This window comes from Artemia sp. Qi Xiang Cuo, chromosome 9 (assembly GCF_049724085.1).
Source record: "Artemia sp. Qi Xiang Cuo chromosome 9, ASM4972408v1, whole genome shotgun sequence".
In the NCBI taxonomy this organism is placed as follows: domain Eukaryota; kingdom Metazoa; phylum Arthropoda; class Branchiopoda; order Anostraca; family Artemiidae; genus Artemia; species Artemia sp. Qi Xiang Cuo.
In genome coordinates, this window is record NC_142802.1 from 41,223,798 (window position 1) to 41,248,447 (window position 24,650).

Genomic DNA, 24,650 nt, shown 5'->3' on the forward strand with positions numbered 1-24,650 from the left:
ATAGAGGGGGGATAGCGGCTAATGTTGTTGAGAACATTTCAAGGAAAGGTCCTAATAGAATAACAGTAGTACTATATAATTTACTTTTCCATATATCATCATCGTATTTATAACAATATAGTGTTTCTTAAGAGTATAATTCTATCGGTTCTAGGCATTTAACCCCCCGGAAAATACCCCCCCCCCTGCAGAAAATACTACCACAGAAAATACCCCCACCGTGGAAAATCTACCCCCCTCGCGGAAAATACCCCCCGTAGAAAATACCCCTCTCCCGTGGAAAGAGGTATGAAAGGAGTTGCCCCTTCCACAAGACCTTGCTTTTTACGCTAAAGTTTTGACTTGTTGTCCTAATTCTTTAAGAACGATTCCTGAAACACAATGGCCGTTTAATTAAAACAATAAGCTTTGATTTAAAATTCTATAAAAAAAAATTAACGTACAGAGCGAGGTCTTGAGGAGGAGGCAACCCCTTTCATATACGTAATAATTTCAGTTTGTTTTAAATGTTGATGTTGCTCCTTACTTTCAGTTGAGAAACCTTGCTTTTTTAATTTAATTTCTGATCGTTTTAAAACAATACTGAGAAATCCGGCTCTCTCTCCATGAAAAATTCTGGTACTTGTGTATTATACGCCACTCACTCAAGTTTACGATGCGTAATACTCGAGAAGAAACCGGTTTCTTTGCTAGTTTTTTCGTTATTTTAGCAACAAATTTGGGGTATATATTTTCACATTGGGGGGGGGGGGTAAAGTAGAGCAGATCTGCAGGCAAAATAAGTTAGGCACAATTGTTCTTCATATTATGAAGTAAGAATTGTTTTCTGATTTCAAACTGTCCAAATACTTTACCCCCTCCCCTTGTGTGCAAATATATAGCCCAAATTATATATTTCCCATCTATTATGTCACTTGTCCTTGTCTTGTCTCGCTCTAAGCTGAAAGAAACTAAGGAAGAAACTGAGTTGTTCTCGAGTTTTACACAGCGTAAACTTGAGTGAGTGGCGCAAAATACACAAGTACCATCCGTCCCCTCTCCGGAAAAAAAACTCAAATAAATTCTAAATTTTGAACCGCCTTTTGTTCCCCGGGAGGGGGGTGGGTGTTGTATTGTCTCTGGGGGGACCCACGGGCCCCCAATGATAAAATAAATAAAAAACAAGAACTAATAAAATTTCCCTTAATAAATGCGGTTTGTTCTATTAATCTGAGTATGATGTTTCCTTCCATTATTACCCATATTTTGAAGTGTCTGTTAAAATAACATTTTATCTAGTAATTGTATTGAAATATTAGCCAAAAAATTTTCATCGGGTCAAGAAAGTGACAATAAAGTTATAGATATTACTTTTTATGTCATTGGTTTGACATTACGAACCAACTGTTGTTGAGAAATAAGGGAGAAAAAGATACCTAGAAAATTAGTTTTTCAACTATACCTGTAGCCAGTCTAGCCATTAGTTCCATTGTAACTGTAGTGATTATTACTTGGAAACTGGGGTGGATCCAGGATTTTTTAGGGGGGGGCGCAAAATAGGTTGATCCGATAAAAAAATTAGGTGGGGGGGGGGCAAAATAGGTTTATCCGATAAACTTGCGTTTCGAGCAAGTTTAATTAACGTAAACTTGGGTTAATTAAGTAAATTAAACTACTTTAGTTTACGCTAGGCGGGGGCGCCCCCCCCCCTGGATCCCACAATGCTTGGAAAAAGCGCGAATGGCAAATTTATGAGTATATTTATTTTTTCGCAAGCTAACTTTCAAAAGTTTACCCGTAATTCAGTCAAATGAACGAATATGGAGATAATTTTATCTTTTTCATGCTACATTTTCATTTGCATACTTAGTGTGGATTAGAAGCAAATGTACATAGATTAATGAAACGTACATAAATAAATTAAATTGAGATTTGTAAGCAACTTTGAACAAAATAATACCAAAAGAAATAACTCATTTTGTTCTATAAAGAAAATGTATCGAATTGGAAATTCAAGATTAGATAGAAACAGAACAAATACAAATAAAAAATATTACTTACTTTTTGAACTGTCCTGAGTTTCGCTTCAGCTTCTTTCCTCCGTTTTTATTTCGCATAATCAATCACACAGTCCGATGCACAGAAAAGAATATTCAAATCACCCTAGCCGAGAACTTTTTGTCTTGTCTGATTGTAAAATTGGTGTTTCTAGACAGGTAAACAAAACGATAGCCGCCCACTTTAAATGCATTTCAAACAGCCTTCCGAAAGGATCCGCCCTTTATTCTTTGAATGAGAAATAGCGAAGCGAAGTCCATCTATTTTGTAACAATTTAACATTTTTTGTGTTTTCTTGCAAGTTGACCTTATTTTCTACAGAAACGTCTAAGTAATATAAGAAATCTGCCACGGTGACTGCATAGATCTGAAGCTAATGAACAATATGATACAAATACATTGTCTATCCCGTCAAAATAGTAGCTTCAGATTAGTCACAAAATTCTCTGTTTTTAAAAAGCATTTTCTGTCTAAAAAAAATTTGAATCATATTTCAAAATATAACTCGGTGAATTCATAGATCTAAGTCTCAGCTATCGAATAGTACCAAAATTGTCATCTTTAGTCGAAAATTGAAGACGGCACGCGGTTTATTTAAAAATGGTCAAAAACATGCATAGTTTACATAAACCTTAAGTTGCAATATTCCTATTTTATTTTACGGTTTTCATTAGAGGCAACTAGTGTTTGGGTTGCTAGAGGTATACACAACTAGAAAATAAAACCAGAAAATAAAATCCAACCAAGTAAAATAGACAAAACCCAAGAATGAACTAAAATAAAACAAAACATTATGTAATGATTTAACTTCAACGGGACAAAAGAAAAAGTTTAAAAAGATTACGAGTGTGAGCCTTTTTTTTAACTTATTTGTTTTTACTCAGTTGAGGGCATACGAAAGAAAATCAATAAAAAAGAATTATTTTTATTTCACCTTTATATTCCATTTTGCTTATTACTTCACGTCTTTACATCCTTTGGTAAGATATTAAAGCATTTTTGGACTATGTTAAATTCAGTCAGTAAAAAAGAGAGAAAAAAAAAGTTCTTTTTCGATTTCAGTTTTTCCATTTCTGAGAAAACGTCATCAGCCGACTATGCGTACGCTAAGAAAGAAAAATTTTTATAACAACCGATTGCTCCATCTAATTCGGCTTCTAAGTACACACAAATATTCTAGAAAAAAGAAAAAATTCTTCAATTTTTCAAATCTGGCTAGCAAGTAAACGAAAATGAGTTAGAAAATATACGAAGGAACATTAGATCATCATCGTATGGAGGGGTTCAACATTGGTTTTCGTAGTTCCTAGGTGTTTCAAACAATTCACATTGCTTCGTGTGATTCAGATTTGCCCCCCTCCATCTTCAAATAATTCCCTATCTACAAGCCAGTGTTTAACCAGCATTTCCCTATTTTTGCTTCGTTTGTTTAGAACACAAGTTTTGACGAGCTAAATAATACGTTTGTTTTCAAGTAAACCCTAACTTGCTCAGCCCTCCACTGAGGTTTTCCTTATATTTTTTGTGTAAAGTTAAAAGAAAGAAAAAATATTTGAAACATGCATTACTCTGACACGTGACCTTTTTACAATTTTAAATTTCGTATTTTCACGCCTATCTCTGATCCTAATTAACTTGGTACGTCCACAATTTTTTTCAGAAAAAAAAAAAAAAAATCAGAACAGTTTAACAAAAAAAATAAAGAAAGAAATATCCATCTTTACATGTTCCACTTGTTCAGTAGCTCAGTTGAGATGAACAACGTAATGAGGTAAGATTTGCTTTTCGTTATTAATGATAATCATATTTCCTCTTCCCATTGAATCCTTGCCCACACGATTTGAATCATATCCAGCAGCACTATTAATACCACCACGGGTATTTACATCCTGTGATTTCCCTGGTAATATTTTGCACAGAACAAGGGCCTTAACTCCACCAGCGTATCCCAATGAAGTTTCAGGGAATTCTGAAAAATAATGCCCGTATCCATAGGCAGTCGTCTTTATATAAGAAGTTTGGAAATTACTCTCAAGAACAGAGTCGATGTTTGAGTAGACAGGCGTGACGTGAAATTTCAAAATATGTTTTGCTTCATCTGCATTATTTCCATACTTCTCTTTAAATAGCTTTAGTGTTTCAACAAATTTGGATTCAAGGACAGGGTTGACAATAAAGGTAATTTTTACAACCTCCCTGGTTTTACAATGGCGTCGAAACTGTGCCTCAGCAACACGAAAGTGGTAATCTAGCTCATCAGAGGGGTCAAATGACCTACTAGGAAGAATTTCGTGTTTTTGAAATGTCGTAGCTAGAGTGCTTGCAGCAGAAATGGACAGTTGGGTCACTGTGTAGTTAATAACATATCTTGGATACGCTTGACGAGGGTCATAAATCACAAATTCATCAAACATAACCCCTCCTGCTATTTTTGTGTCCCGGGGGGGCAAAGACAGAGTCATAACCTAATATTGAGGACTGGTAACTTTCATTTCTTTGCCGAACGAAACATCACATAAAAGTAATACATTAGATCCTTTGGTATAAACGGCCTGAGCACTCTTACTAGAATCGGTGGCAAAATAAATACCACAACCAAACATTCGAACTTGGCCGTCATTCCGAGGTAATCGAAAGCCATTACGTATAATTTTCTCACAAGCTTCAGCATTCGTACCGTGGAATTTCTCACGTGTATTTGAAGCTTCGATTAAGTTGGCTTGACAAGAATGAAAAGCTTCAAGCAGACTTGCATTGAAAACTTCCTTGACTGAAGTCAATTCAGGATACCAGCTATGGGTAGGTTGGATGTATTTCAAAACTTTATCTCTCACATCCAAAAATGCTGAGGATGAAGGATCCAAATCGATAATTTTGAATTTTGTTGCCTCATTCTTAAATTCTATCGCTTTTTGCGTCGCCAAATCTTGGTATGTTTTAATTCAACGCTTTTGGGTTTCTGAAAAGAAGAAAAACCATGTTTAACTAATCAGATTCAGTTTAATACTCATCAAATTAGCATTTAAGAATGTACCAATATCAATTTAATTCATCTGCTTTTTAAAGATCACCGTTGACGTCTACTTTATTATAAATTAAAATTGGTGGAGCGGCATATAACCAAAAAGTCAATTACTTACTACCTGTAACTTGTTTGGGAGGAGGATTTACTCGATGTTTCCTGAGAAATTGCCTAAGGATTGTTTTTGGTACCCGACTGACAGACCAAATCTCAATCAGAATGCCATACAAAAATGCGGTTCAATCCAACTTTTTAGGGCTATCGAGAGAGAAACGTTGAGATGGCTAGGATACGTCCTGCGGATGAAGGCTGACAAATTGCCGACGATACTCTTTATTAGTCAGCCGTCTAGGGCCAATCAAAAGCAGATTGTCCCGAATGGGATGGATGGATGTAAAGAGTGAGGCTTTAAATAAATTGAATGGTTGAGTGTATTGAGCCAGGTCACTGCCTACTCCTTCCATTCCTTTTCCCAATTAATCAAGGATTTTCGGTTCAACACCTGTTTGATCAGAGTGGTATCTGGCCTCCGACATACCTGAAAAAATCAAGTTAGGCGGTGTCTTTCTTTATTAGTGCACCTCGATTCACCTCGGAAAACATCGAAAATAATAAATGAAAAAATTAATAATGTAAAAAAAAAAAAATCCATCTAACATTACAATTGATGAGAGTTAAAATAACGGATGAGAAAGGAATAGCGAATTCATTAGCTGATCATTTTAGGAACATTGGGAATTATCTGGTGGATCAAATTACTGATCATTAGCTGATCATTTATTAGCTGATCATTTTAGGAACGTTGGGAATTATCTGGTGGATCAAATTATTGATCATTAGCTGATCATTTTAGGAACGTTGGGTATTATCTGGAGGATCAAATTACTGATCATTAGCTGATCATTCATTAGCTGATCATTTTAGGAACGTTGGAAATTATCTGGTGGATCAAATTACTGATGGAAGACATAATGATAGGAAATGTTTATCGAACAAAGTAGACAAGACTATATTTATATAGTTTTCTATAGTTTATATATATTTATATCCAGTTCTTGGAGTACCATAAAGCTGTTACTAGCTTGAAATAACGGATTTCGACAGAATGTGATGGTATGTCGACTTCTCTGTTTAAAGAATTAGCCGATTTACTTTCTCAGTCGCTTTTATATATTTTTAGTTCTTCGTTTTGTTTGTCCTTTTTCGGTTTGTCCTTAAGTAGCCAAAGTTTTATATTTATTTAAAAAAGGTGACAAAGACAATCCAACCAATTATATGCCTATTACAATTTTATCACCTCTTTCTAAAGTTTTTTAAAAGATACCAAAGAGTAGGTTTACTTCATTTCTGGTAAAGAATAATTTTTTCTCTCAGTCAGTTTGGTTTCTTCAGTGGTAGGTCAACAGAGCAAGCAGTAGCTCCTCTACATCATTTCTAATCAGAGGCTCTGGTTGATAATTATCTGGCGGCAGCTATATTTTTTTACATAATAAAAGCTTTTGATACGGAAGACCAGGGAATTCTTCTTGATAAGTTTGAAAATATAGGAATTCGTGGAATAGCTCTTGGCTTGGTGAAATCGTATTTAACTGAAAGAAGTTTTAAATTCCAAATTGGCGAGGAATCATCTCATACTTTTCCGCTACAAAATATAGGGGTACCTCAGGGGTATGTATTGGGCCTAGACCCCGAAGCCGCGCCGAAAATCGGCGGCGCGCCGCCGAAAAAAAAAAGGCGGCACGCCGCCGAACTTGCATCAGCGCGCTGACGCCGCCGCTGAGTGGACCGGTGGCGGCGGCACTAATCCGCCGCCGTTTTTTTTTCTCTTTTTTGGTTATCGATATCGACCTCCGGGCTTCAACCGTCATCCTGGCTAATCTGTTTCTTAAAAATAAATACTGTCATCTTGGGCTCGCCATGTATATCGGTTCACAGGAAGGAGAAGAAGAAATTTTTCTTGAAACAAGAATTCTACCTTCCACTTTAAAATTCTGTTCATTTTTCTTTCTGATTTTTCGGATGAAAAGAGGTAGGTAAAAGAGCATTAGGCAATTCAGGATGTTGTCATAGGCAGCGCAATCGCGATGTCTAATTAAACAACGATGTTGGCACAATGTATTATTTTTTTTTGTTTTTTTTTTGTTTTCCCTAAAATGACACCTAATAAAAAATATGGTTTTGTAGTAAATTAAACAATAGTTAATTCGATATGACATCGGAATAGACAGTGCCCTTTTTAATATATGAAATAGATTAGAAAGCGATTCACCTCCTTTCCACACCTACTCTATTCCGAAACACATCCGATTAAAATTTTAAGAAAAATTTTAAGGTTTTGTAGTTATGCCCTGGATGTATATAAGAACGATGTTGGCACAATGTATTATTTATTATTTTTTCTTTAGACCAGGGCACTTCATATCGAAGATATTGTCGTAGAAACTTCGAAAAGGGCTCATTCAATTAGAGATTGGAGTGGATTGTGCCCTTTTTAATAGTCGAAAATGATTGGAAGGCAACTAACACCCCTTCCACGCCCACCATTTCCCAAAACACATACAATCAAAATATTGAGATAGCCATTTTGTTTAACTTAGTTGAAAATTCTGGAAATTAGGTCTTAGAGGATGACAACCACCCTCACAGCCCTTAGGGTAAGGGCTGTAATTTATGCTTAGGGGCATATACGGTGTTTATAGAAAGCGTTGTCGTAGAAACTCAAAAAGGGATGATTAGTTAGGAAATCGAAAAGCCTAGTGCCCTTTTTAATAATCGAAAGTGATTGGAAGGCTTGACATTTTTATAGTACAGATCGATGTGGGTATAATGTATTCTTTTTTTTGTTGTTGTTGTTGTTTAGATCAGGGCACTTCGTATCGAAGAAATTGTCGCAAGAACTTCGAAAAGGGCTCATTCGATTGAAAATAGAAAGGGCTGATGTCCTTTTTAATAGTCGAAAGTGATTGGAGGGAAACTAATCCCCCTCCCAAGCCGACCCTCCTGTTTGCCTTTATGTTTAAAAAGTAAATGTTGCCTTAAGATTAAATCAAAATGCACTGTGTTTATGCTAATTCCCAATAAGGCATCTCAGCAGTATCCCAAGAACGACTGAGGGTATTATGTTCAAACTTTCAGGGCTTCTTCTGCTCTTAAAATTTGACCAAATCAAAATAGCGTAAGTGTATCCAAGCTATCAAAGAAAGTAAACAATTTTTTTTGTGAATGTTATCAAGTTTTCCATTTCAGGTCAACTAGAGGATGTATGAAACTAAATTAAACACTATTATTTGTGTACAGATTTTTATAAGGGTCTATGTTGTTAAATTTTGCTGAAAATTGTTTTCCAGCATACAAATAGCAGGCCAAACTATAAATTCTTAAAAAAACGAAAAGATTTAAAGAATGATTGTCTTTTTCCCTGAAAAGACTGTCAATATAAAACGAACATAAATTAATTAAAAAAACTGTTTCCAAAAAATAAGTTTTTTCAAAGAAAAGTAAAGAACTCTATTAAACCAAAAATGAGCAAAATTAAAGTCAAATAAGCTACCAAGCGTGAAACTACCACAAATCAGCATCGATAAATAAATGAAACCCAAACCCAACAGAAATTACAATAATTAACCGAGTCAAACTCAAAACGAACATAAATTAACATGAGTTGGGCTCAAAACCCTATGCCTTCTCAAGGCCAGAACAGAATTTGCACTTTACTGACTAAAACACAAATGAATTTGCATTGTCAGTTTAATATACATATACTGATATTTAGTAATTAAAATGTTAATATTATTTGATTTATTAAAGTTATAAAAGTAAAAACATTTATATTTTTTCAGTAAAGTGCAAATTATGTTCTGGCCTTGGGAAGGCATAGGGGTTTTGAGCCCAACTTATGTTAATTTCTGCTCGTTTTGAGTTTGACTCAGTTGTTCAATGTTATTTTTGTTCGTTTTGGGTTTCATTTATATATCGATGCTGATTTGCGGTAGTTTCCCGCTTGGTAGATTATCTAGAGCTAGTATAGAAATATATCTATAGAAATGAATTGCATTTTTTTGCACAGTTAGCAGTGCACACTGAAGTTTAAGTAGCCTTAAACTTTGACTGAAAACGTTATATATTGACCACTTCTTTCAGAAAAGAATTTCGGAGGGTTATTCCGTGTTGATAAGAAAAGAGGGTAAATGTGCAGTTTAGTTCCTCCTGTAGTGTAGTGCGCAGGAGCCCTATGGTGAAGGTGCAGGTTTGTTCTCCCTTATAAAACAACTTATTTCAGCAGATATAAAGAAGAAGCCCATTTGCGGCATTCTGTGGGACCCCAAGGTCCAGTACTAGTATCAGATCTCGCGAGTGGCAGTTTACGCTCGTCAAGTTCTGGCTGTACCGGCCACATATGCCCCAGCTAAACGGCTTTTTAGCACGACAGGATTGATAGTGACTGCAAAAAGATCAATGGCTCCAGGCAGAGTGAACAAACTGACTTTTGCTACATCAATTGTAACTGAAGTGATGTAACCGCTGATTTAAAATTGTTGGTGTTTTTAAGCCATGGTATCTGATTTGTATACAGTGTTTTTTTGATGTTGTTTTTTTTTTCACTTCCTTTTCGTATGTATTTGATGAACAGGAGATGTTTGAACTTCAAACTTTGAAAGTTATACACACATTAGCCCAAATCATTAACAAGAAGGAAATGACTAAACACGGGATTTTATAGGAACAATGCGATGTTAAACCCCTGGGTCTAGTGGCTAAAAATGAGAATTCTGCTTGGTCTGATCGACGGTGAACATAAACACTTTCCGCACGGCCCAAAAAATTCCTGTTTTGTCATATTGTTCTTGTATGTTTTTAGCCAACCATTTAAAAATCATTACTAAAATCGTGGTTGAACGTGCTTGGTGAGGTGTAATTTTTATTATTATTTTTAATTATAAAAATCGGCACGCCGTGGCGCGCTCCCCCGCTAAAAAAGGCGGCGCCGCCAAAAAAATATTTGCGCGCCTGGCGGCGCGCCGCCCCCCATACTGAAACACACATTCGCCCCCGGCTTTTCGGCGTGGCGCGGCGTCGGGGACTAATTGGGCCGATACTTATTTTAATTTATATAAATAATCTTCGAAATTGCATGCCTTCGGAAGAAGAATTACCGATATTGTTTGCGGATGACACAATTAGTTTGAATTCAGGCAATGGGGAGGACCTACGATTTTCCCTCGAAACTGTTGCTTTGAATGTAAATTATTGATTTCATGATAATCGACTAATATCTAACCGAGAAGTCGGAACTTATGCAGATGAGTATGCCAATATTCAAAAGAAGTTCCCTGTGCCAACAAAGTCTATTGCACCTACTTTCCCCCAATCCCCTCCATGGAATTGGTCATTTCCCATAATAAACACTGAATTTTCAAAATGGAATAAAGATTTAACCCCCATTGCTTTTGTCCAGAAAAAATTTGCAGAACTTAATACAATTACCTATAAAAATCACTTCCAAATATTTTTTGATGGGTCAAAAATGAATGAGAAGGTTGCAAGTAGTGTTTTCCTTCCTCACCTGAAAATTGCAATGGGCAAGAGATTATTTAATAATTTATCTATAATGTCTGCTGAGTTAAATGCCATAATCATGGCATTAGAACACCTTAAGCAAAACCAATCTTAGAGCCTAGCCAACTATACCTGCACACAGAGCATAGAAATCGACATCTATCATCTTATATTTGAACTCCTAAAGTCGAAAGATCTGCTGAAAGATATCTGAATGTATATAATAAATATGAGGCAATCAAGCCAGTAGCTCTGTAGCCCACAGAGTGAAGCAAAAGGAAAAGGGCTAAATAATTTTACTGAAAAGCCCGCTTGCTGTTAAATAGAAGAAGAAGAAGAAGAAGCAGATTGCTAGTCCTATTTAGTGAAGATAAGAACTTTGGGGGGTGAGCAAGGTACACAAGAAACTTCTGAATCTTCATCCTGGGACTCAGTTGAACAGTTAACCATGAACTTAGATCCTTCTACAACACCAGAACAAATGATTGAAATTTGGAAGAAAAACTTTGATAATGGATATCTCAATTCAAGACACTTTAGAGACTATTGGAAGTTTAAAGTCCCCAGTATTTTCAGTCCTGGTATGAACTGTGATTGTCTACACATTGTATTTGATGAGGATGAGGTGAAGAGGGTTCTACTAGACCCTTTGGAAATGTTCATTTGTGGAAGAGACCCTAAAGCTGTTTTCAAAGTATAGAACCTTTTTTTGTTTTTGAATATTCATAAGGCGATATTGATAGACATTTTCTTTCTGAACCAGCTAGCCTCTAATTAAAGCAACATTCTTAGCTTAACTCCTAATGTTGACATAGGCCTAATTTGATTTAATGTTAGCCTATTTGGCTTGGTCATATTGTGCCATAATCCCAATTTGGAAAATTTCTAGGTGGTGCTATAATTTAGCTAAGGTAAAAGTGGAAATGTCATTTGATGCCTTTTTTAAGCTCTTTCATAATTCAATAGGCTAATTGCCTTGGACATCCACCACATGGCTAATATGGGAGTAAAGTTCATTTGTGATGCAAATGAAGGTAAATTTCTACCAAATCATATTATTGACTTATGCATAAAGTGAATAGCCTATGCCACTTGATGCCTCTTTGGTAAAGTTCTACAAAATCATATTATTGAGTTAAGAATAAAGTGAATACACCATTTGATGCCTTTTTTTTTAGTCTGATTACAAATATAATAAGCATTTCTATCAGAAATGAATTCCAGCCCCCCCCTATATAGGCTATACCTAACCCAACCTAACCTAAGCCTGAATTGGCCTATATAGGGGGGGGGGGCTGAAACTCATTTCCAATAGAAATGCTTATTATATTCATAATTAGCATAAAAAAGGCAGTATTTATTTAGCCATGGTACACCTCATAATCACAATTGATAATAAGACAGTATATATTTTAAAATATGGATAATGATAAAAGTGATTACATTATCCAAGATAACAACCTTCATCTTCACATGTCCCCTATAAACATAATCAAAAGAGAAAGTTTCAAAATATCACATCATTGAAAATTCAATTCTCAAGTCATTTTAAATTGCTGCTGTAAACTCCCGCCAAATAAGTTGTTTTATAGAAAGCGTTTAGCACGTGTGTCAAAAAATGTGTTTAAAGAAAAGTAGTGGTAAATTGAAATTATAGAAATTCTGTGCATCTTTTGTAACCTAACCTAAGCTAACCACTGCTATTAATATTTTGTATTTACACCACTGCTATTCGCCCTTTGCCACTGCTCTTTAAAAAAAAAAATATCAAAAAGACTGGCATGAACGCTATCTATAAAAGAACTTATTAGGCGGCAATTTAAAAAGACTTAAGCATTGAATTTTCAACATGGTGATATTTGGAAACTTTTTCTCTTTAGAGGATTTTTAGAGGAAAGACTTGATGATAAAGGTTCTCCCGTTGGATAATATAAGAACTAGGATCATTATACATATTTTAAAGTAAGAATTGTTTTCTTAACATGTCTCCTTATCAGGTGTCACAAGGCTAAACAAATACCAAAAAGGCATCAAATGGTGTATTCACTTTATTCCTAACTCAATAATATGATTTTGTAGAACTTTACCGCCTTTTTTATGCTGATTAGGAATATAGTAATCATTTCTATTGGAAATGAATTTCAGCCCCCCTATATATGCCAATTCAGGGTATATATTTCTACAACATAACCCTGAATTGGCATATATAGGGGGGGGGCTGAAATTCATTTCTGATAGAATTGATTATTATATTCATAATCAGCATAAAAAAAGGCATCAAGTGGTGCATTCACTTTATTCCTAACTCAATAATATGATTTGGTAGAAATTTACCTAAATGAATGTTATGTTTAGATTCAGTATGCAATTCTGGGTATATATTTGCACATTAGGGGGGTGGGGGTATATATTCTGTGAATATATAGATTCTAAAAAATTCATGAATTTCTTAGAAAAACTGATAAAAACAAGGATAGAAGTGAAGATTAAGGCTTTCCCCCTGCTAAATGTGTTAACTAGGATTATTCTGCATATTATCAAGTAAGAATTGTTTTCTTTATATGTTTCCTTATGTCCAGCTGGACTCCTAGGCTTAAAATACTGGTTGGTTGGTTGGCTAATTCAAAGATTTGTATATATATACACTGTCAAATTAGCCATCTGGTTGTATCCCAATTACTTCTGGGGCTAGTTGCATCTTTAGTCCTTAAAGGGGCTCCAAAGGTATTTAATTTTTGTAACCACACAAAGAAGTTACAACACTAGTTAAGTTATTGAAAAGTGGTTAAAAACATATCACTAATTTAAGAATAAGTTGTTCAAGAGTAACATATTCCAAAAATTCTTATTTATAACAATTCAAACCTTGTTTATTAGGGGATATGCATGTATTTAAAAACCAGTGGCCATATACACAAAAAAAAAACAATAAAGAAAGAACTACAATGCTGAACAAACTTAAACTACAGCTTCCTTCTGTGCTGTCAGACTATTCTCTATAAAAAAACCTAACACAGTAATTAGGTCCCTTGAAGTAGTTCCCCAAACACCAGGGAGCAGCAGTACATCCCCATGAAAAAAATTATCCCTAAAATTCACCAAACTTTAGCATCTACTGAGAAAATGGTCCATCCCATCCCCAAACTCCCCACAGAAAGGGCAGGCATGCCTATTTCCTGAGCCAGCCTATATTTGTACATTAGGGGGGTGAGGTGGGTAACTTTCATGGTAACTTTGTAGTGGGCCATATTATTTAGCCAGGATGAAAGTAAAAACATCATTTGATGCTTCTTTTTAAGCTCTCATAATTTATATTGAATACCTTTGGGAATGGCTCAAGAAGCAATTATTGAATTATGAAGAGAATAAAAAAGGCATCAAATGACATTTTCACTTTCATCTTAGCTAAATTATAGCACCACTTAGAAATTTACCAATTCCAAACTAAGCACTTATAAAAAAGACCAATAGAGTAAGATTAACAGTTAAGTCACTGTTAAATAACAGTTAACTAACTTCAATAGTTAAGTTACTTTGTATCTCTACCAATTAGATTGTTTCATCATTGGATTTTGTCTTAATTTTCTTGATATGTATAGGTGTAATTAGCTTGAATATTGTAGCTGTACACAATTCTAAATATGTTAAATACACAAAAAGTCAGTAGTAGAAAGTCACACATATGCATATTTTAAGCTTGAGTCATAATCTTGTATAATATTATATTATGTCTAAATTATAAAGCATAAATAGCTTGAGAAAAGCTGCTGTATGTGTATGTGAAAACCATCATAAAGTTTGATGCTTTCTTTCACAGAAACAAATCTTTATAGTGTGTAAACATTAGCAAAGAAAATCTAAATTTTAAATTAAATAGTTGAGAGTAAAACAAAGAGCAAGCCAAAATTACTCAAATTTTGGTGATGATTTCAACCCCTCAAAACTTCCCATAGCAGAAGTTAATTTAAGGTTTGCTCTTACTGATTCCCTTGATCCATCTTTTGTGCAAACATTATAAAAGAATTAATAGTAAATCATAGTAGGAAATAGAAATTACTGCCAATCATAGAAAAATCTTGAAGTAACAAAAGAGTTTCTAAATCACAGTCACTCAATATTAGGTAGATTCAACCTAAGACAAGCAATACAAAGGGAAAAAGTTATATCTAAATAAGCTAGGTTATAAGAGCAACTTTTTTTTTAAGTTTAAATGTTTAAGAAAACGGGTTTTTAAGATTGTAGTCTGCCCATCCCAATTAGCCTACTCTTAACTATCAAAAATAAGTAGGCCTGCATTTTTTACATATTCTTGTCAGCTAATTTAGCTGAGGAAAAGTGAATGCATCACTTGATGCCTTTTTGTGCTTTTTCTGAATTCAATAATACTTCTAGGGCAAACTACACTCTAAGCCCTCAAAGGGACTAATAATAACCCATAGTAACCAACATTTAAAAAATTTCTTCTTAAAAAAAGCTGTCTAGTAAGAAAAAAATTGCATTTTTAGCTAATTAAAGGATGTAAATTATTATTTTCATTAGTCTTGATAGTAAAATTTGATTTGGAAAATAAATTTGTAGGCATTTTAAAAGGAGCCTTGAACCCCTCAGTAAAGACATCAGAGCAAATCAAAAAGTACACTATTAGAATAACCATTATTGAACCTTCTAAATATGAAACTTACAACCCCCATCTTGAACAACAAGGGAGATCACATTTTTGCTCTGATGCATCCTCTTTCTTTTTTGATAACAAGGCACTGAAACATCATAGATCATTGTCTAAAATTTAAAGACAAGCAATATGCTACTTTTTGGAGCTCTATTAAGGGCTGAAAATGGAATTTACTTTAAAAGCTTCATTGAATTTGAAAAGAGTAAAAAAAAGGCATCAAGTGACATATTTACTTTCTTTGTATCTAAATGTCTGACTATGTATAAATTTACCGAAAAACCTATATAGACAACATCATGTCTAAGATTAGGAACATGGTGTCCATGTTTAGGAAACATATATTTTTTGTTCAGGATTAGGTTATGTAGCCTTATGCTATATTGCTATCTACAAAGCTATGCTATTTTGCTGGTTTGTATTGTTGTTAGTTTTACTTGTTACTTGTCAGTAGCTGGCTCACAAGTATATTTAAGAGAAAACCCAATAAGAAAATCAGAGAAGCTTGACTACAGATAAACTGGAATAAACCCAAAATTATGGCCAATGACCTGTTTGCCAGTGTTGTGTTTAGAGGGAGGTCCAGCCCCCCACCCCCACCAAATTCCTAGTTCATTTTTTAAGAGATTAATGCCATGCTCTAAGCAATCCCCTTGATTTTTTGTTGTATACTTTGATGTATTGGAAGTGCTGCACAGCAATAAAGATCTTTTATATATCTCTATAAGTCCTACACTTCTAAGATCTCTCTCATGTCCTTTGCCAAGAAATGTCATTCCCTTGGTCATTTCATTCCTTTGATCAAATGTTCAGCAAGGCTTACTTCATGCTTATTATAATTATGTCTGATCAGGTTAAAAGCTGCATAAGCTTCATTGCTAGTACTTGATTTGACATGATTCAGTGATATTTAAAACAAAAGCACAAAAAATATTTACATGTATCTTCATGGAAAAACAAAACTGTTGACAATCTAGTCATATTTTTTTTTTTCAAAAACATTGCATGTAGTTGATGAAGATGGTGCTTTGACTCTTACTGCTCCAATTGTTGAGGCAAGGGTAGAAGGTACTTGACTAATCTCATTCCTGACAAAACCATTCTAGTCAAAGGGATTGTTATTCAATGGCCTTTTATATTGCAGCTTTATGCACCATTTTCCTTTTTTCATGTTTTCAAATGCCCAAGAAACATTGAAATTTAAGAACAAAACAGATTAGCCCTATAACAGCACTGCTTTGACACCAATTGTCCAGATCAGTTTTCTATAGGGTGTAGATAATTTTGGATAAATAAAAGTTCAAATAGGGATAAAATCCTTTTAATAGATAGTGATGATGATAACAGTGATATAAATTCACAAAAATACCAGATATAACCAGAGTTTTATGACTGATGACAGTCACTGCATATGTGACCAAAATATCTGGTATTTTTGTGAATTTCTATCACTGTCTATTAAAAAGATTTTATCCCTATTTGAACTTTTATTTATTGTTATAGGGTGTAGATCTACAATTTTTGTCAACTATTTTGGCCAACATCAAAACTTCAACAACATTTTAAGCACCTTATTTCATGTCAAACTCCAATAGAACAGTTTAAATGTAAATCCTAACTGCATTAATATGCTAACTTTCTTTAATACCTCAGAGAAGCTATGACAAGGGGAGTTTTTTTTTTAATTTCTTGGGAAAGATGGGGGTAAAAAAAAAAAAAAAAACAGCTTGCATGCTTGTTTTAACCAACAATTTGTGCCATAAAATACTTGTTGAATAACAGAAGATGATTGTTGATGTGCAAAGGTAAGCAAGAATGGTTTGTTAGACAGCCATAGTTACGATTTTTGCCCCCCCCCCCCCATCTTCTGAGGCTTGGGTTCAATTTTTCATCCAAGCTCTTTCTCCTAAGGTCTGCAAAGAAAAGAAAACAGTGACTCTGAGTTTAGTTCTCCCATCTCTTCTTGGAATTAGCATATTAATCAAATAAGGTATTAAAAATGATTGGCAATTATGGAGCCATGCAGGTTACAAGAATTGAAATCCATTTTGGAATTTATGGTTATGAAACACACTTAAATTTCAACAAAACGTAAGAATTTGAATTAAGTTTTTTTTTTGGTCATGATCTGAGGAAAAAGGCACCAGAACTTCTGTGTTAAAAAAACAAAGTCAAAACAAAATGAGTATTTGTGTCTGTTTTTAAATGTTCAGTACAATTTGTACCAATTATTATTTTTGGGTCTCTTTTTCATGATGAATAATTGATTGAAAATATTTTGATGGGGATATTGTTTCATCCTGTTACTATATGAACAATCTTATTTTTGTTTATTTTTAGGAGCTATCAGAACTGGACAACCCACCAGCCTTGTGTGGCAAAGTGTTCAAAATGGGTGAACCAGCATATAGCTGCAGGTATTTATTGTATTAGGAATCTTATGGAGCAGCCCTATTACCTTTTTATTTAATCATTCAAATAGTTACAAAACCCAGGGGAAAAAAAACTTTTCTGTGTGGTTACAACCAAATTTTCCTTTGTTTCATGGGCACTGTTTTGTTTTTAATATGCATCAACATAATCTCATTGATATATGCTCATGATATAATATTTAAAACTATAATTTCTAAGTCAAGATGTTTATTACCATGAACTGTCAGAACAAGTATCAAGATTTTTACAATAAAATTTTCCAACCTTCTGTTCCTTTCCAGATTTAAAGGCAGTTTATATATAAAAAAAGACAAAACTCACTTTTGATATTGTAATATAGATATTTTTTCAGAGACCACGCTGCTTTTCCATGACAAACAGATAAAGGTTCAAATAGGGATAAGTTCTTATATTAAAGAGTGAAAACCGAGACAAAAAATACTGGATATTTTGACCACATACACTAGCAATTGATATACCTAGAGTTTTTTTGTATCTGTTTTCACTGTCTAATAAAAGGGCATATCCCTATTTGAACTTTTATTTGTCCAATATTGTAATATTAAACAGAATAAGCTAGTCTAAATAGTATGCAAAAAAAGGCTCAAACCAAATTAATAGCTGAAATAATGATTATTGCAACTACATAGCTGATAAGTCCTTTTGGTTTCTTGATGGATGAATTGAATATAATACCAGTAATAATAGGAACGCAGATGGAATTTTTGAAAGCCTTGCTTTTTGTGTTGAAATTTGAGCACCTTCCAGAATGGGAAAGTTTCAAGTTCCATCATAAACCTAATCTAAATTGTAAAGTGTTGTCTGCTGGCTTAAGAGTCAAGCCACCCCCACCCCCCAGAATAATGAAATATTTATGTTTATGCTTCTACTTTTGAATGTGTCTATACAGACATCCAGAAAATGATGACTGCGTGGAGCGAGAGGGGTCTCTCTGAACCTGTCCCTTCCTGCTAAATGTCAAAATTTTAGTAATCCTGCCAATTATCTGTACTGATGAGTGCTTTGTTGGTTTGCCTACTATGCATGCATATAAAAATGATTAAATTGCCTAAAAATAGATACACATTACCCTCTGTGGAAAGAGAAGATTGGATGGAGAATGTGTATTTGCTGTGTTTACACTGCTTGTATAGTACATGCTCCTACCTTTCTGGTAGGAGAAGACAAAAAGAGAAATATAGTGTCTATTTACATAGTTCCTGTAGTGTAGGGAGTACCAGGTCTCAAGATTTTTACCAGATGGAACCACTTTCTGGAGAGTAAAAAAAAGGTTGGAGGGTAAAGAAAAATTATTTAGGGGTAAATTTGTCAAGTTTTATCAGAGGGATCTACTGACTGTTTTTGTCAGAAAGAGGGATGCTCACCTCTTCCTAAGTTATAGAAGAAAAATTGTCCACAGGCTTCTAATTTTTATAACCTATTTTTGCTGAAGTAAACTTTTTTTTTTTGGAAATTTATATGATTTATTTGGTATAGTTTACAATGCTGTCAAGACCATTTCAACCTAAGTTTAGCTGAATCTATTCTAAGTCTATATTTTTGGAGGCATAGAAATTAATTTATAGAAAATTTTATGTATGTAACTTAAAACCATATAATTAGGAAATAAAATAGACTGAAGGGTTCAAGGGGACAGGATTTTTTTTAATTTCTGATACCAAAGAATGGCTTAAAGAACAAATATGAACTGTAGAAAGTTCAAGCTTTTGAAACATTCAGGTCGTTTGCTTCAAATCGTTTTTCAAATCTTAACCCCCCCCCCCCCCTCCCCATTCCATTTTTACTGGGCTGGTCTTATAAACTGGTCTTTTGGATGTGGGCACCTTTGCATATAATTTCTAAGCAGAGGAGCTGTAATATTTTAACTTGAGGATCCGTCCCCAAGTCCAATGAAATGGTCTTACAAATCATTGTAGATGTGAACCCTTATAAAAGATATGAGAAAACAAAGAACAATTTAAAAAAAAGAAAATATCAAATTTAGACTGGAAATCAGGATTAAGATACAGCTTTCAAAGAAGAAGAAGAATATGATCCTGAATAAATTATCTGATTCCAACCACACTGTTAACCTCACTTTTCACCTTGGTGCTGTAGTGAGAAGACATTACTTCAGTTTTATAAACGCGATATAGGGTCTCAAATTTGTTATGGGGTCATTGTTTATGGAGCTTGTGCAAAGGCCCCAACTGTAGAAATAGATAACTCACAAAACGACATAGTTCACCTTATGTTTTGCCTCAGGAAATCAACAAGTCCCAAGTTTCTGTGTAAAGACAGTGGGATATCAACTATAACCAGAAGAAGAAATATCCTCAAAATTATTATTTTTTTTTAAAATTAAAGCTTATGAATTTACAAATGCTCTAATGAAATTCCTTGTTCTCCCTAGATCTATCGGCCAAACTTTCCCCCAGTCCCCTCCCCCACTGGAATGGGATATTCCATTTAATTGAAACCTATTTCTCAAATTGGAAGAAATAATTTATGCCCCTTTATTTATAAAAAGACAGCAGAATCGGACTAAATTGTATATAAAGATTATTTTCCTATTGTTGCAGATGGATAATAAGGTTTCATATGGAGTATATATCCCCTTCCTTAATATTGCAATTAGCAAGGACCTTTTTTACAGTTTTGTGTATTATGTTGGCTGGAATAAATACCCAAAGTATGACCCGGGAATGTGCTCTAAATAATTTTCTGCCTAATTCAAAAGTAGAAAATATTCAGACTCAATGTCAAGCCTTAAGCTCCTAGATTTGGTCTTGTAGGTAGAGAAGGTAAAGAGAAAGTGATTTTAAGATAGAGAAAGATCATGGTTGTGTTTCTTACGAAGATTAACACGAATAAAAGTGAGACATTGATGCTATTCGTTGTCTGGCACTTACAAATGCACTTCCTTCCAAGGACTTGAAGATGTAATTTCAACATATTCGTAGCCACTCAGGTATTATGAGTAACCATCATGCAAATTGTATATAAGGAGTTGTCTTTAGGTGGTTCAAAACGGATAATGATTAATTAGGAGCCTTTCTTCCTTCCCAAGATTAAGCCATTGGTGGAAAATTTTTTGATAATTTATGCATTATTTTTGCTGAAATGAATGCTATACATAAGGCTTTTGATTATGTTTCCCGTAATTTATTACTAAACTCTAATATTATCAAAAAAAGATTATTGTATATTTCAACTCAATGCTGACTCTTGAGCCGGTAATCAGTGGTTAGCAACCTCTCTTGCTAAAATGCGAATATTAAAAGACGTTTGGGTCAGACATGTTTCCATTTTAAAACATACCTTTAATGACTGTACTTTCAGTAAGTGCAATGCTAATAACGCCACTGCATAAAAATTCGTTTTGACCTATTTTTCAACATCTTGGCTATATTGTTTGCATGACACTGTTCTAGCAGAGATTGACAACTATTTGATTCCAGGGGCGGATCCAGGATTTTTTTAGGGGGGGGCAAAATAGTTTGATCTGACAAACTTGCGTTAGTAGCAAGTTTAATTAACACAATCTTAAGTTAATTAAGTAAATTACACTACTTTAGACTACGTTGGGGGGGGGGGCGTGCCCCCGGGATCCGCCACTGTTTGATTCTCTCAGTAATCTGTTTTTATTTGTAAATTCACCAAAATAGGGCAGTGTTCGTGAGCTGGCCTAGCTTTCCATCTGATATTGAGTGGAAAACTGCTTGACCATTTTTTGCAAGAAAACAAAAATTGTCTAGGATTGGAAAGCAAATCTAGGCTGCTAGTGGAAGGGGTTTTTGCGCTGAATTCAGATTATTCCACTCATAACTTTAATAAAACTGTAAATTAAAGGAATACATAACCAGAAGAGTAATTTTAAATTTTTTCCTTATTTTGTAATAAAAAAATGAATAGCATTTTTGAAAACCTTGCAAAATCACGACTGACACCCAATTATTATCGCTAGTTTACTGAGAAAAACGGATTATGACAATGAAAGCATAGTCAATTTTCAAATAACTAGCTTTTTCAGTAAATATTCGCTAGTCAGTCCTACAAGCTAGCTTTGGTTAACAATGGAAATCCATGACTGTCACTTTTTGCGTTTAAGGCACGGCTTGTCGCGAATAACCCCCTGTTAAGCCTACAGAGCAATTTACGAATTTATTTTTCAAAAATTCAGCATCCGTGTGGTTTTCTGTTGTTACAAGGCTGAGCTAAAAAAGCTTGCACTTGTAGTGTAGTTTTAGCTGATAACAAAAATTTCATTAATTGAACATAATTTATTTCAAACAGTTTATGGTAACAAACTGTAAGCAAGAAGCACCTTGGCTCAATAGAAAACAAAACTCTAAAAAAAAAGAATTTTGATATTAATAGATACATCAAAAGAATCAGCTTATTATGCTGATTCCAAATACACAATTGTTCATCAAGTTTAGCGTTACCCATCAAAAGTTACAAGCCTGATAAAATTTGCCTGATTTTTGAAATAGGGGGGAAAGCCCCTAAAATTAAAAGAATCTTAATAAAAATTACACCATCAGATTCAGCATGCCAGAGAACCTCACTGAAGAAGTTTCAAGCTCCTATCTACAAAAATGGGGATTTTTTCTATTTCTGCATGAAGACCGGTCACGGTTGCGTGTTTTTTTTCTTTTCCAGGGGTGATTGTATCGAAATAATGTTTTTAGAAGATCCAGAGAGGGTTCATTCGAACGGAAATTGAAGGTTGTAAGGCCATTTTTTAGTAGCTAAAAAGATCGGAGGGCGACTGGGCCCCCTCCCACATCTATTTTCTCCCAAGATTATCTGATCAAAATTTTGAGATGGCCATTTTGTTCAGCATAGTTTAAAAATCAAATAATTATGACTTTAGGTGTAAAATGTTCTCCACACTCCATGGGGAGAGGCCTGTAAGTTATGAAATTCGCCTATTGTTTACGTATAGTATTTGTTATTGAGAAGTATACAGACATTTTTTTTTGGGGGGGGGGTGTACTTCGGGTGGATTTCTAAAGGGAGAGTCGTCCCTGGGGAGGGAAATTCTGGGGGGAGGGGTCAATATTCCAGAGGAAATGTTGTACTGGAGGGATTTGACAGAATCACCATACTATACGTAATTCTTCTTAATTGTCTTACATTCTCTTTGCCAAATTTTTCACGTTGCAGTGTTCTGGGGGAATTATCAAGGGGCCTTTTTCCACGTGTTTTCATTTCCGGGAAATAATTTCCAAGGACGGGGGCATTTCTGGAGTGATCGAGAAACCAATTAGAGATTAAAGTCTTATTGAAATGAAAGAATGCTAAGGACAATTTTCAGGCAAAATCGTCTGCAAGTAATTTTACAGGGAGGGGGGATCCTCAGTGAGGTTGGAACTGTATGAAGGGAATTTGACGAGGAAGGGGTGCACTTTACGTTGGACGAAATTTTCATGGAGGAGTTTTCCGTGAGGGGGAGGGGTGGACTGTTTGTCCCTATCTTTAAGAGCATCTACAGGCCGTATCCAGGGGCGTTAGGGGGGTTAGGGGGTTTGACCCCTCCACCCCCCGAAATGTTTTTTCTGACTCGTAAAAACGTAACAAAAATGGATATAAACAAGTTTTTTATTTTTTTTTAGGTTTTTTTGGGTACCCCCCCCCCTCCCCCCGAAAAAAACTTGTGTAAAATACCCCCCGAAAAAAAATTCTCGATACGGCCCTGGCGTCTACTGAAACATGGGGGCCGTTTAATTAGAAGAGGAAGCTTTTTAAAAAGAGCTAACAGCTTTAGCATAAAGAGCAAGGTATTGAGCCGGGGCAAACCCTCATATACGGAATAAATCTGCCAAAATTAATATTGAAATTTTGTTTTAATTTTTCATGTACAGTGAGCCAAATCTGGACATGCATTAGTTGAAAAACGTTCAAAAATTAAATAAAAAAACAAGTGTTTTTAACTGAGTACGGAGCGACATCAAAACTTAAAACGAACAGAAATTATTCCGTATATGAAAAGGGCTGTCCCCTCCTCAACGCCTCGCTCTTTACGCTAAAGCTTTTTGTTGTTTTAAAAAGTAGAGTTGTGACAGAGAGTCAAACTTTAGCATAAAGAGCGAGGCGTTGAGGAGGGCACAGCACCTTTCGTATACGGAATAATTTCTGTTCGTTTTAAGTTTTAATGTCGCTCCTTACTTTCAGTTAAAAAATCGTTTTTTTTTATTCAATTGTTTTCAAAAATTTTAATAAATGTTTAGTAATATATTCAGATTTGTCTTCATCTGTCATTTCACCTACATCTTTATGTTTTGAAGAACAGCTCTGCTCAATATCGCAAGTCCTGATTGTACTTATGCCTGTATATAGATTAAACATCAATTTATCGCCATTTTTATACATCCGAAGCTTTATGTCCACATATGGTGAAATAACCTCTTTTTTTGGTCTTTGTTTGTCCATTGTAATATTTTTTTTAGTAATGATAATTACTCCACCTAGGTAACTACAAAATAATAAATTGTTTGCGTAACTTTGTCATTACTGTCGTGCTGCTGAACATGATCTACATGTGAGAGAACGGTACACGCCGCGTGCCCAATAAGTATAAAATTTGTTCCAAAAATGTCGCTGCATTCCATATGCTATCGCTACCGCAGCTTCTTCACCGAATTAAAATGTTATTGTTTTATCTATTTTTAATTTGCTTTTCACTCAAAATATTCGTTTCATGTTTATGCTTTATAATTTATTTTTTGTATATTATACCCTTTTGTCTAATTAAAGTGGGTTAAAGTGTATATATAAATGTAAGCTAGATGTGCCACTAGCCACATTATGGGGGAGAGGAACAGGGGGTGACGAACTCTATCAACTTGCTGATCATTTTTACTTGGTGTATAACCTAGTGAGGTTCAGATTTTGATAAAATTGGCACAGTTTCAGTAAAGTTAGTGA

The 24,650-nt window shown here is 34.6% G+C and overlaps 1 protein-coding gene and 1 pseudogene across 1 annotated transcript in view; one reads left to right on the forward strand and one right to left on the reverse strand.

The window, feature by feature from the left end:
- Nucleotides 1-3,782: 3,782 nt before the first annotated feature.
- LOC148948657 (uncharacterized) lies at nt 3,783-4,979 on the reverse strand (annotated as a pseudogene).
- A 6,006-nt stretch (nt 4,980-10,985) lies between these two features.
- Nucleotides 10,986-24,650, forward strand: part of LOC148948658 (E3 ubiquitin-protein ligase UBR2-like) — a 155,390-nt gene continuing 141,725 nt past the window's right edge. The window contains 2 exon segments of the mRNA XM_089094989.1: nt 10,986-11,309; nt 17,625-17,701. Coding sequence (XP_088951115.1) covers nt 11,064-11,309; nt 17,625-17,701 — 323 coding nt within the window. The 5' untranslated portion in view covers nt 10,986-11,063.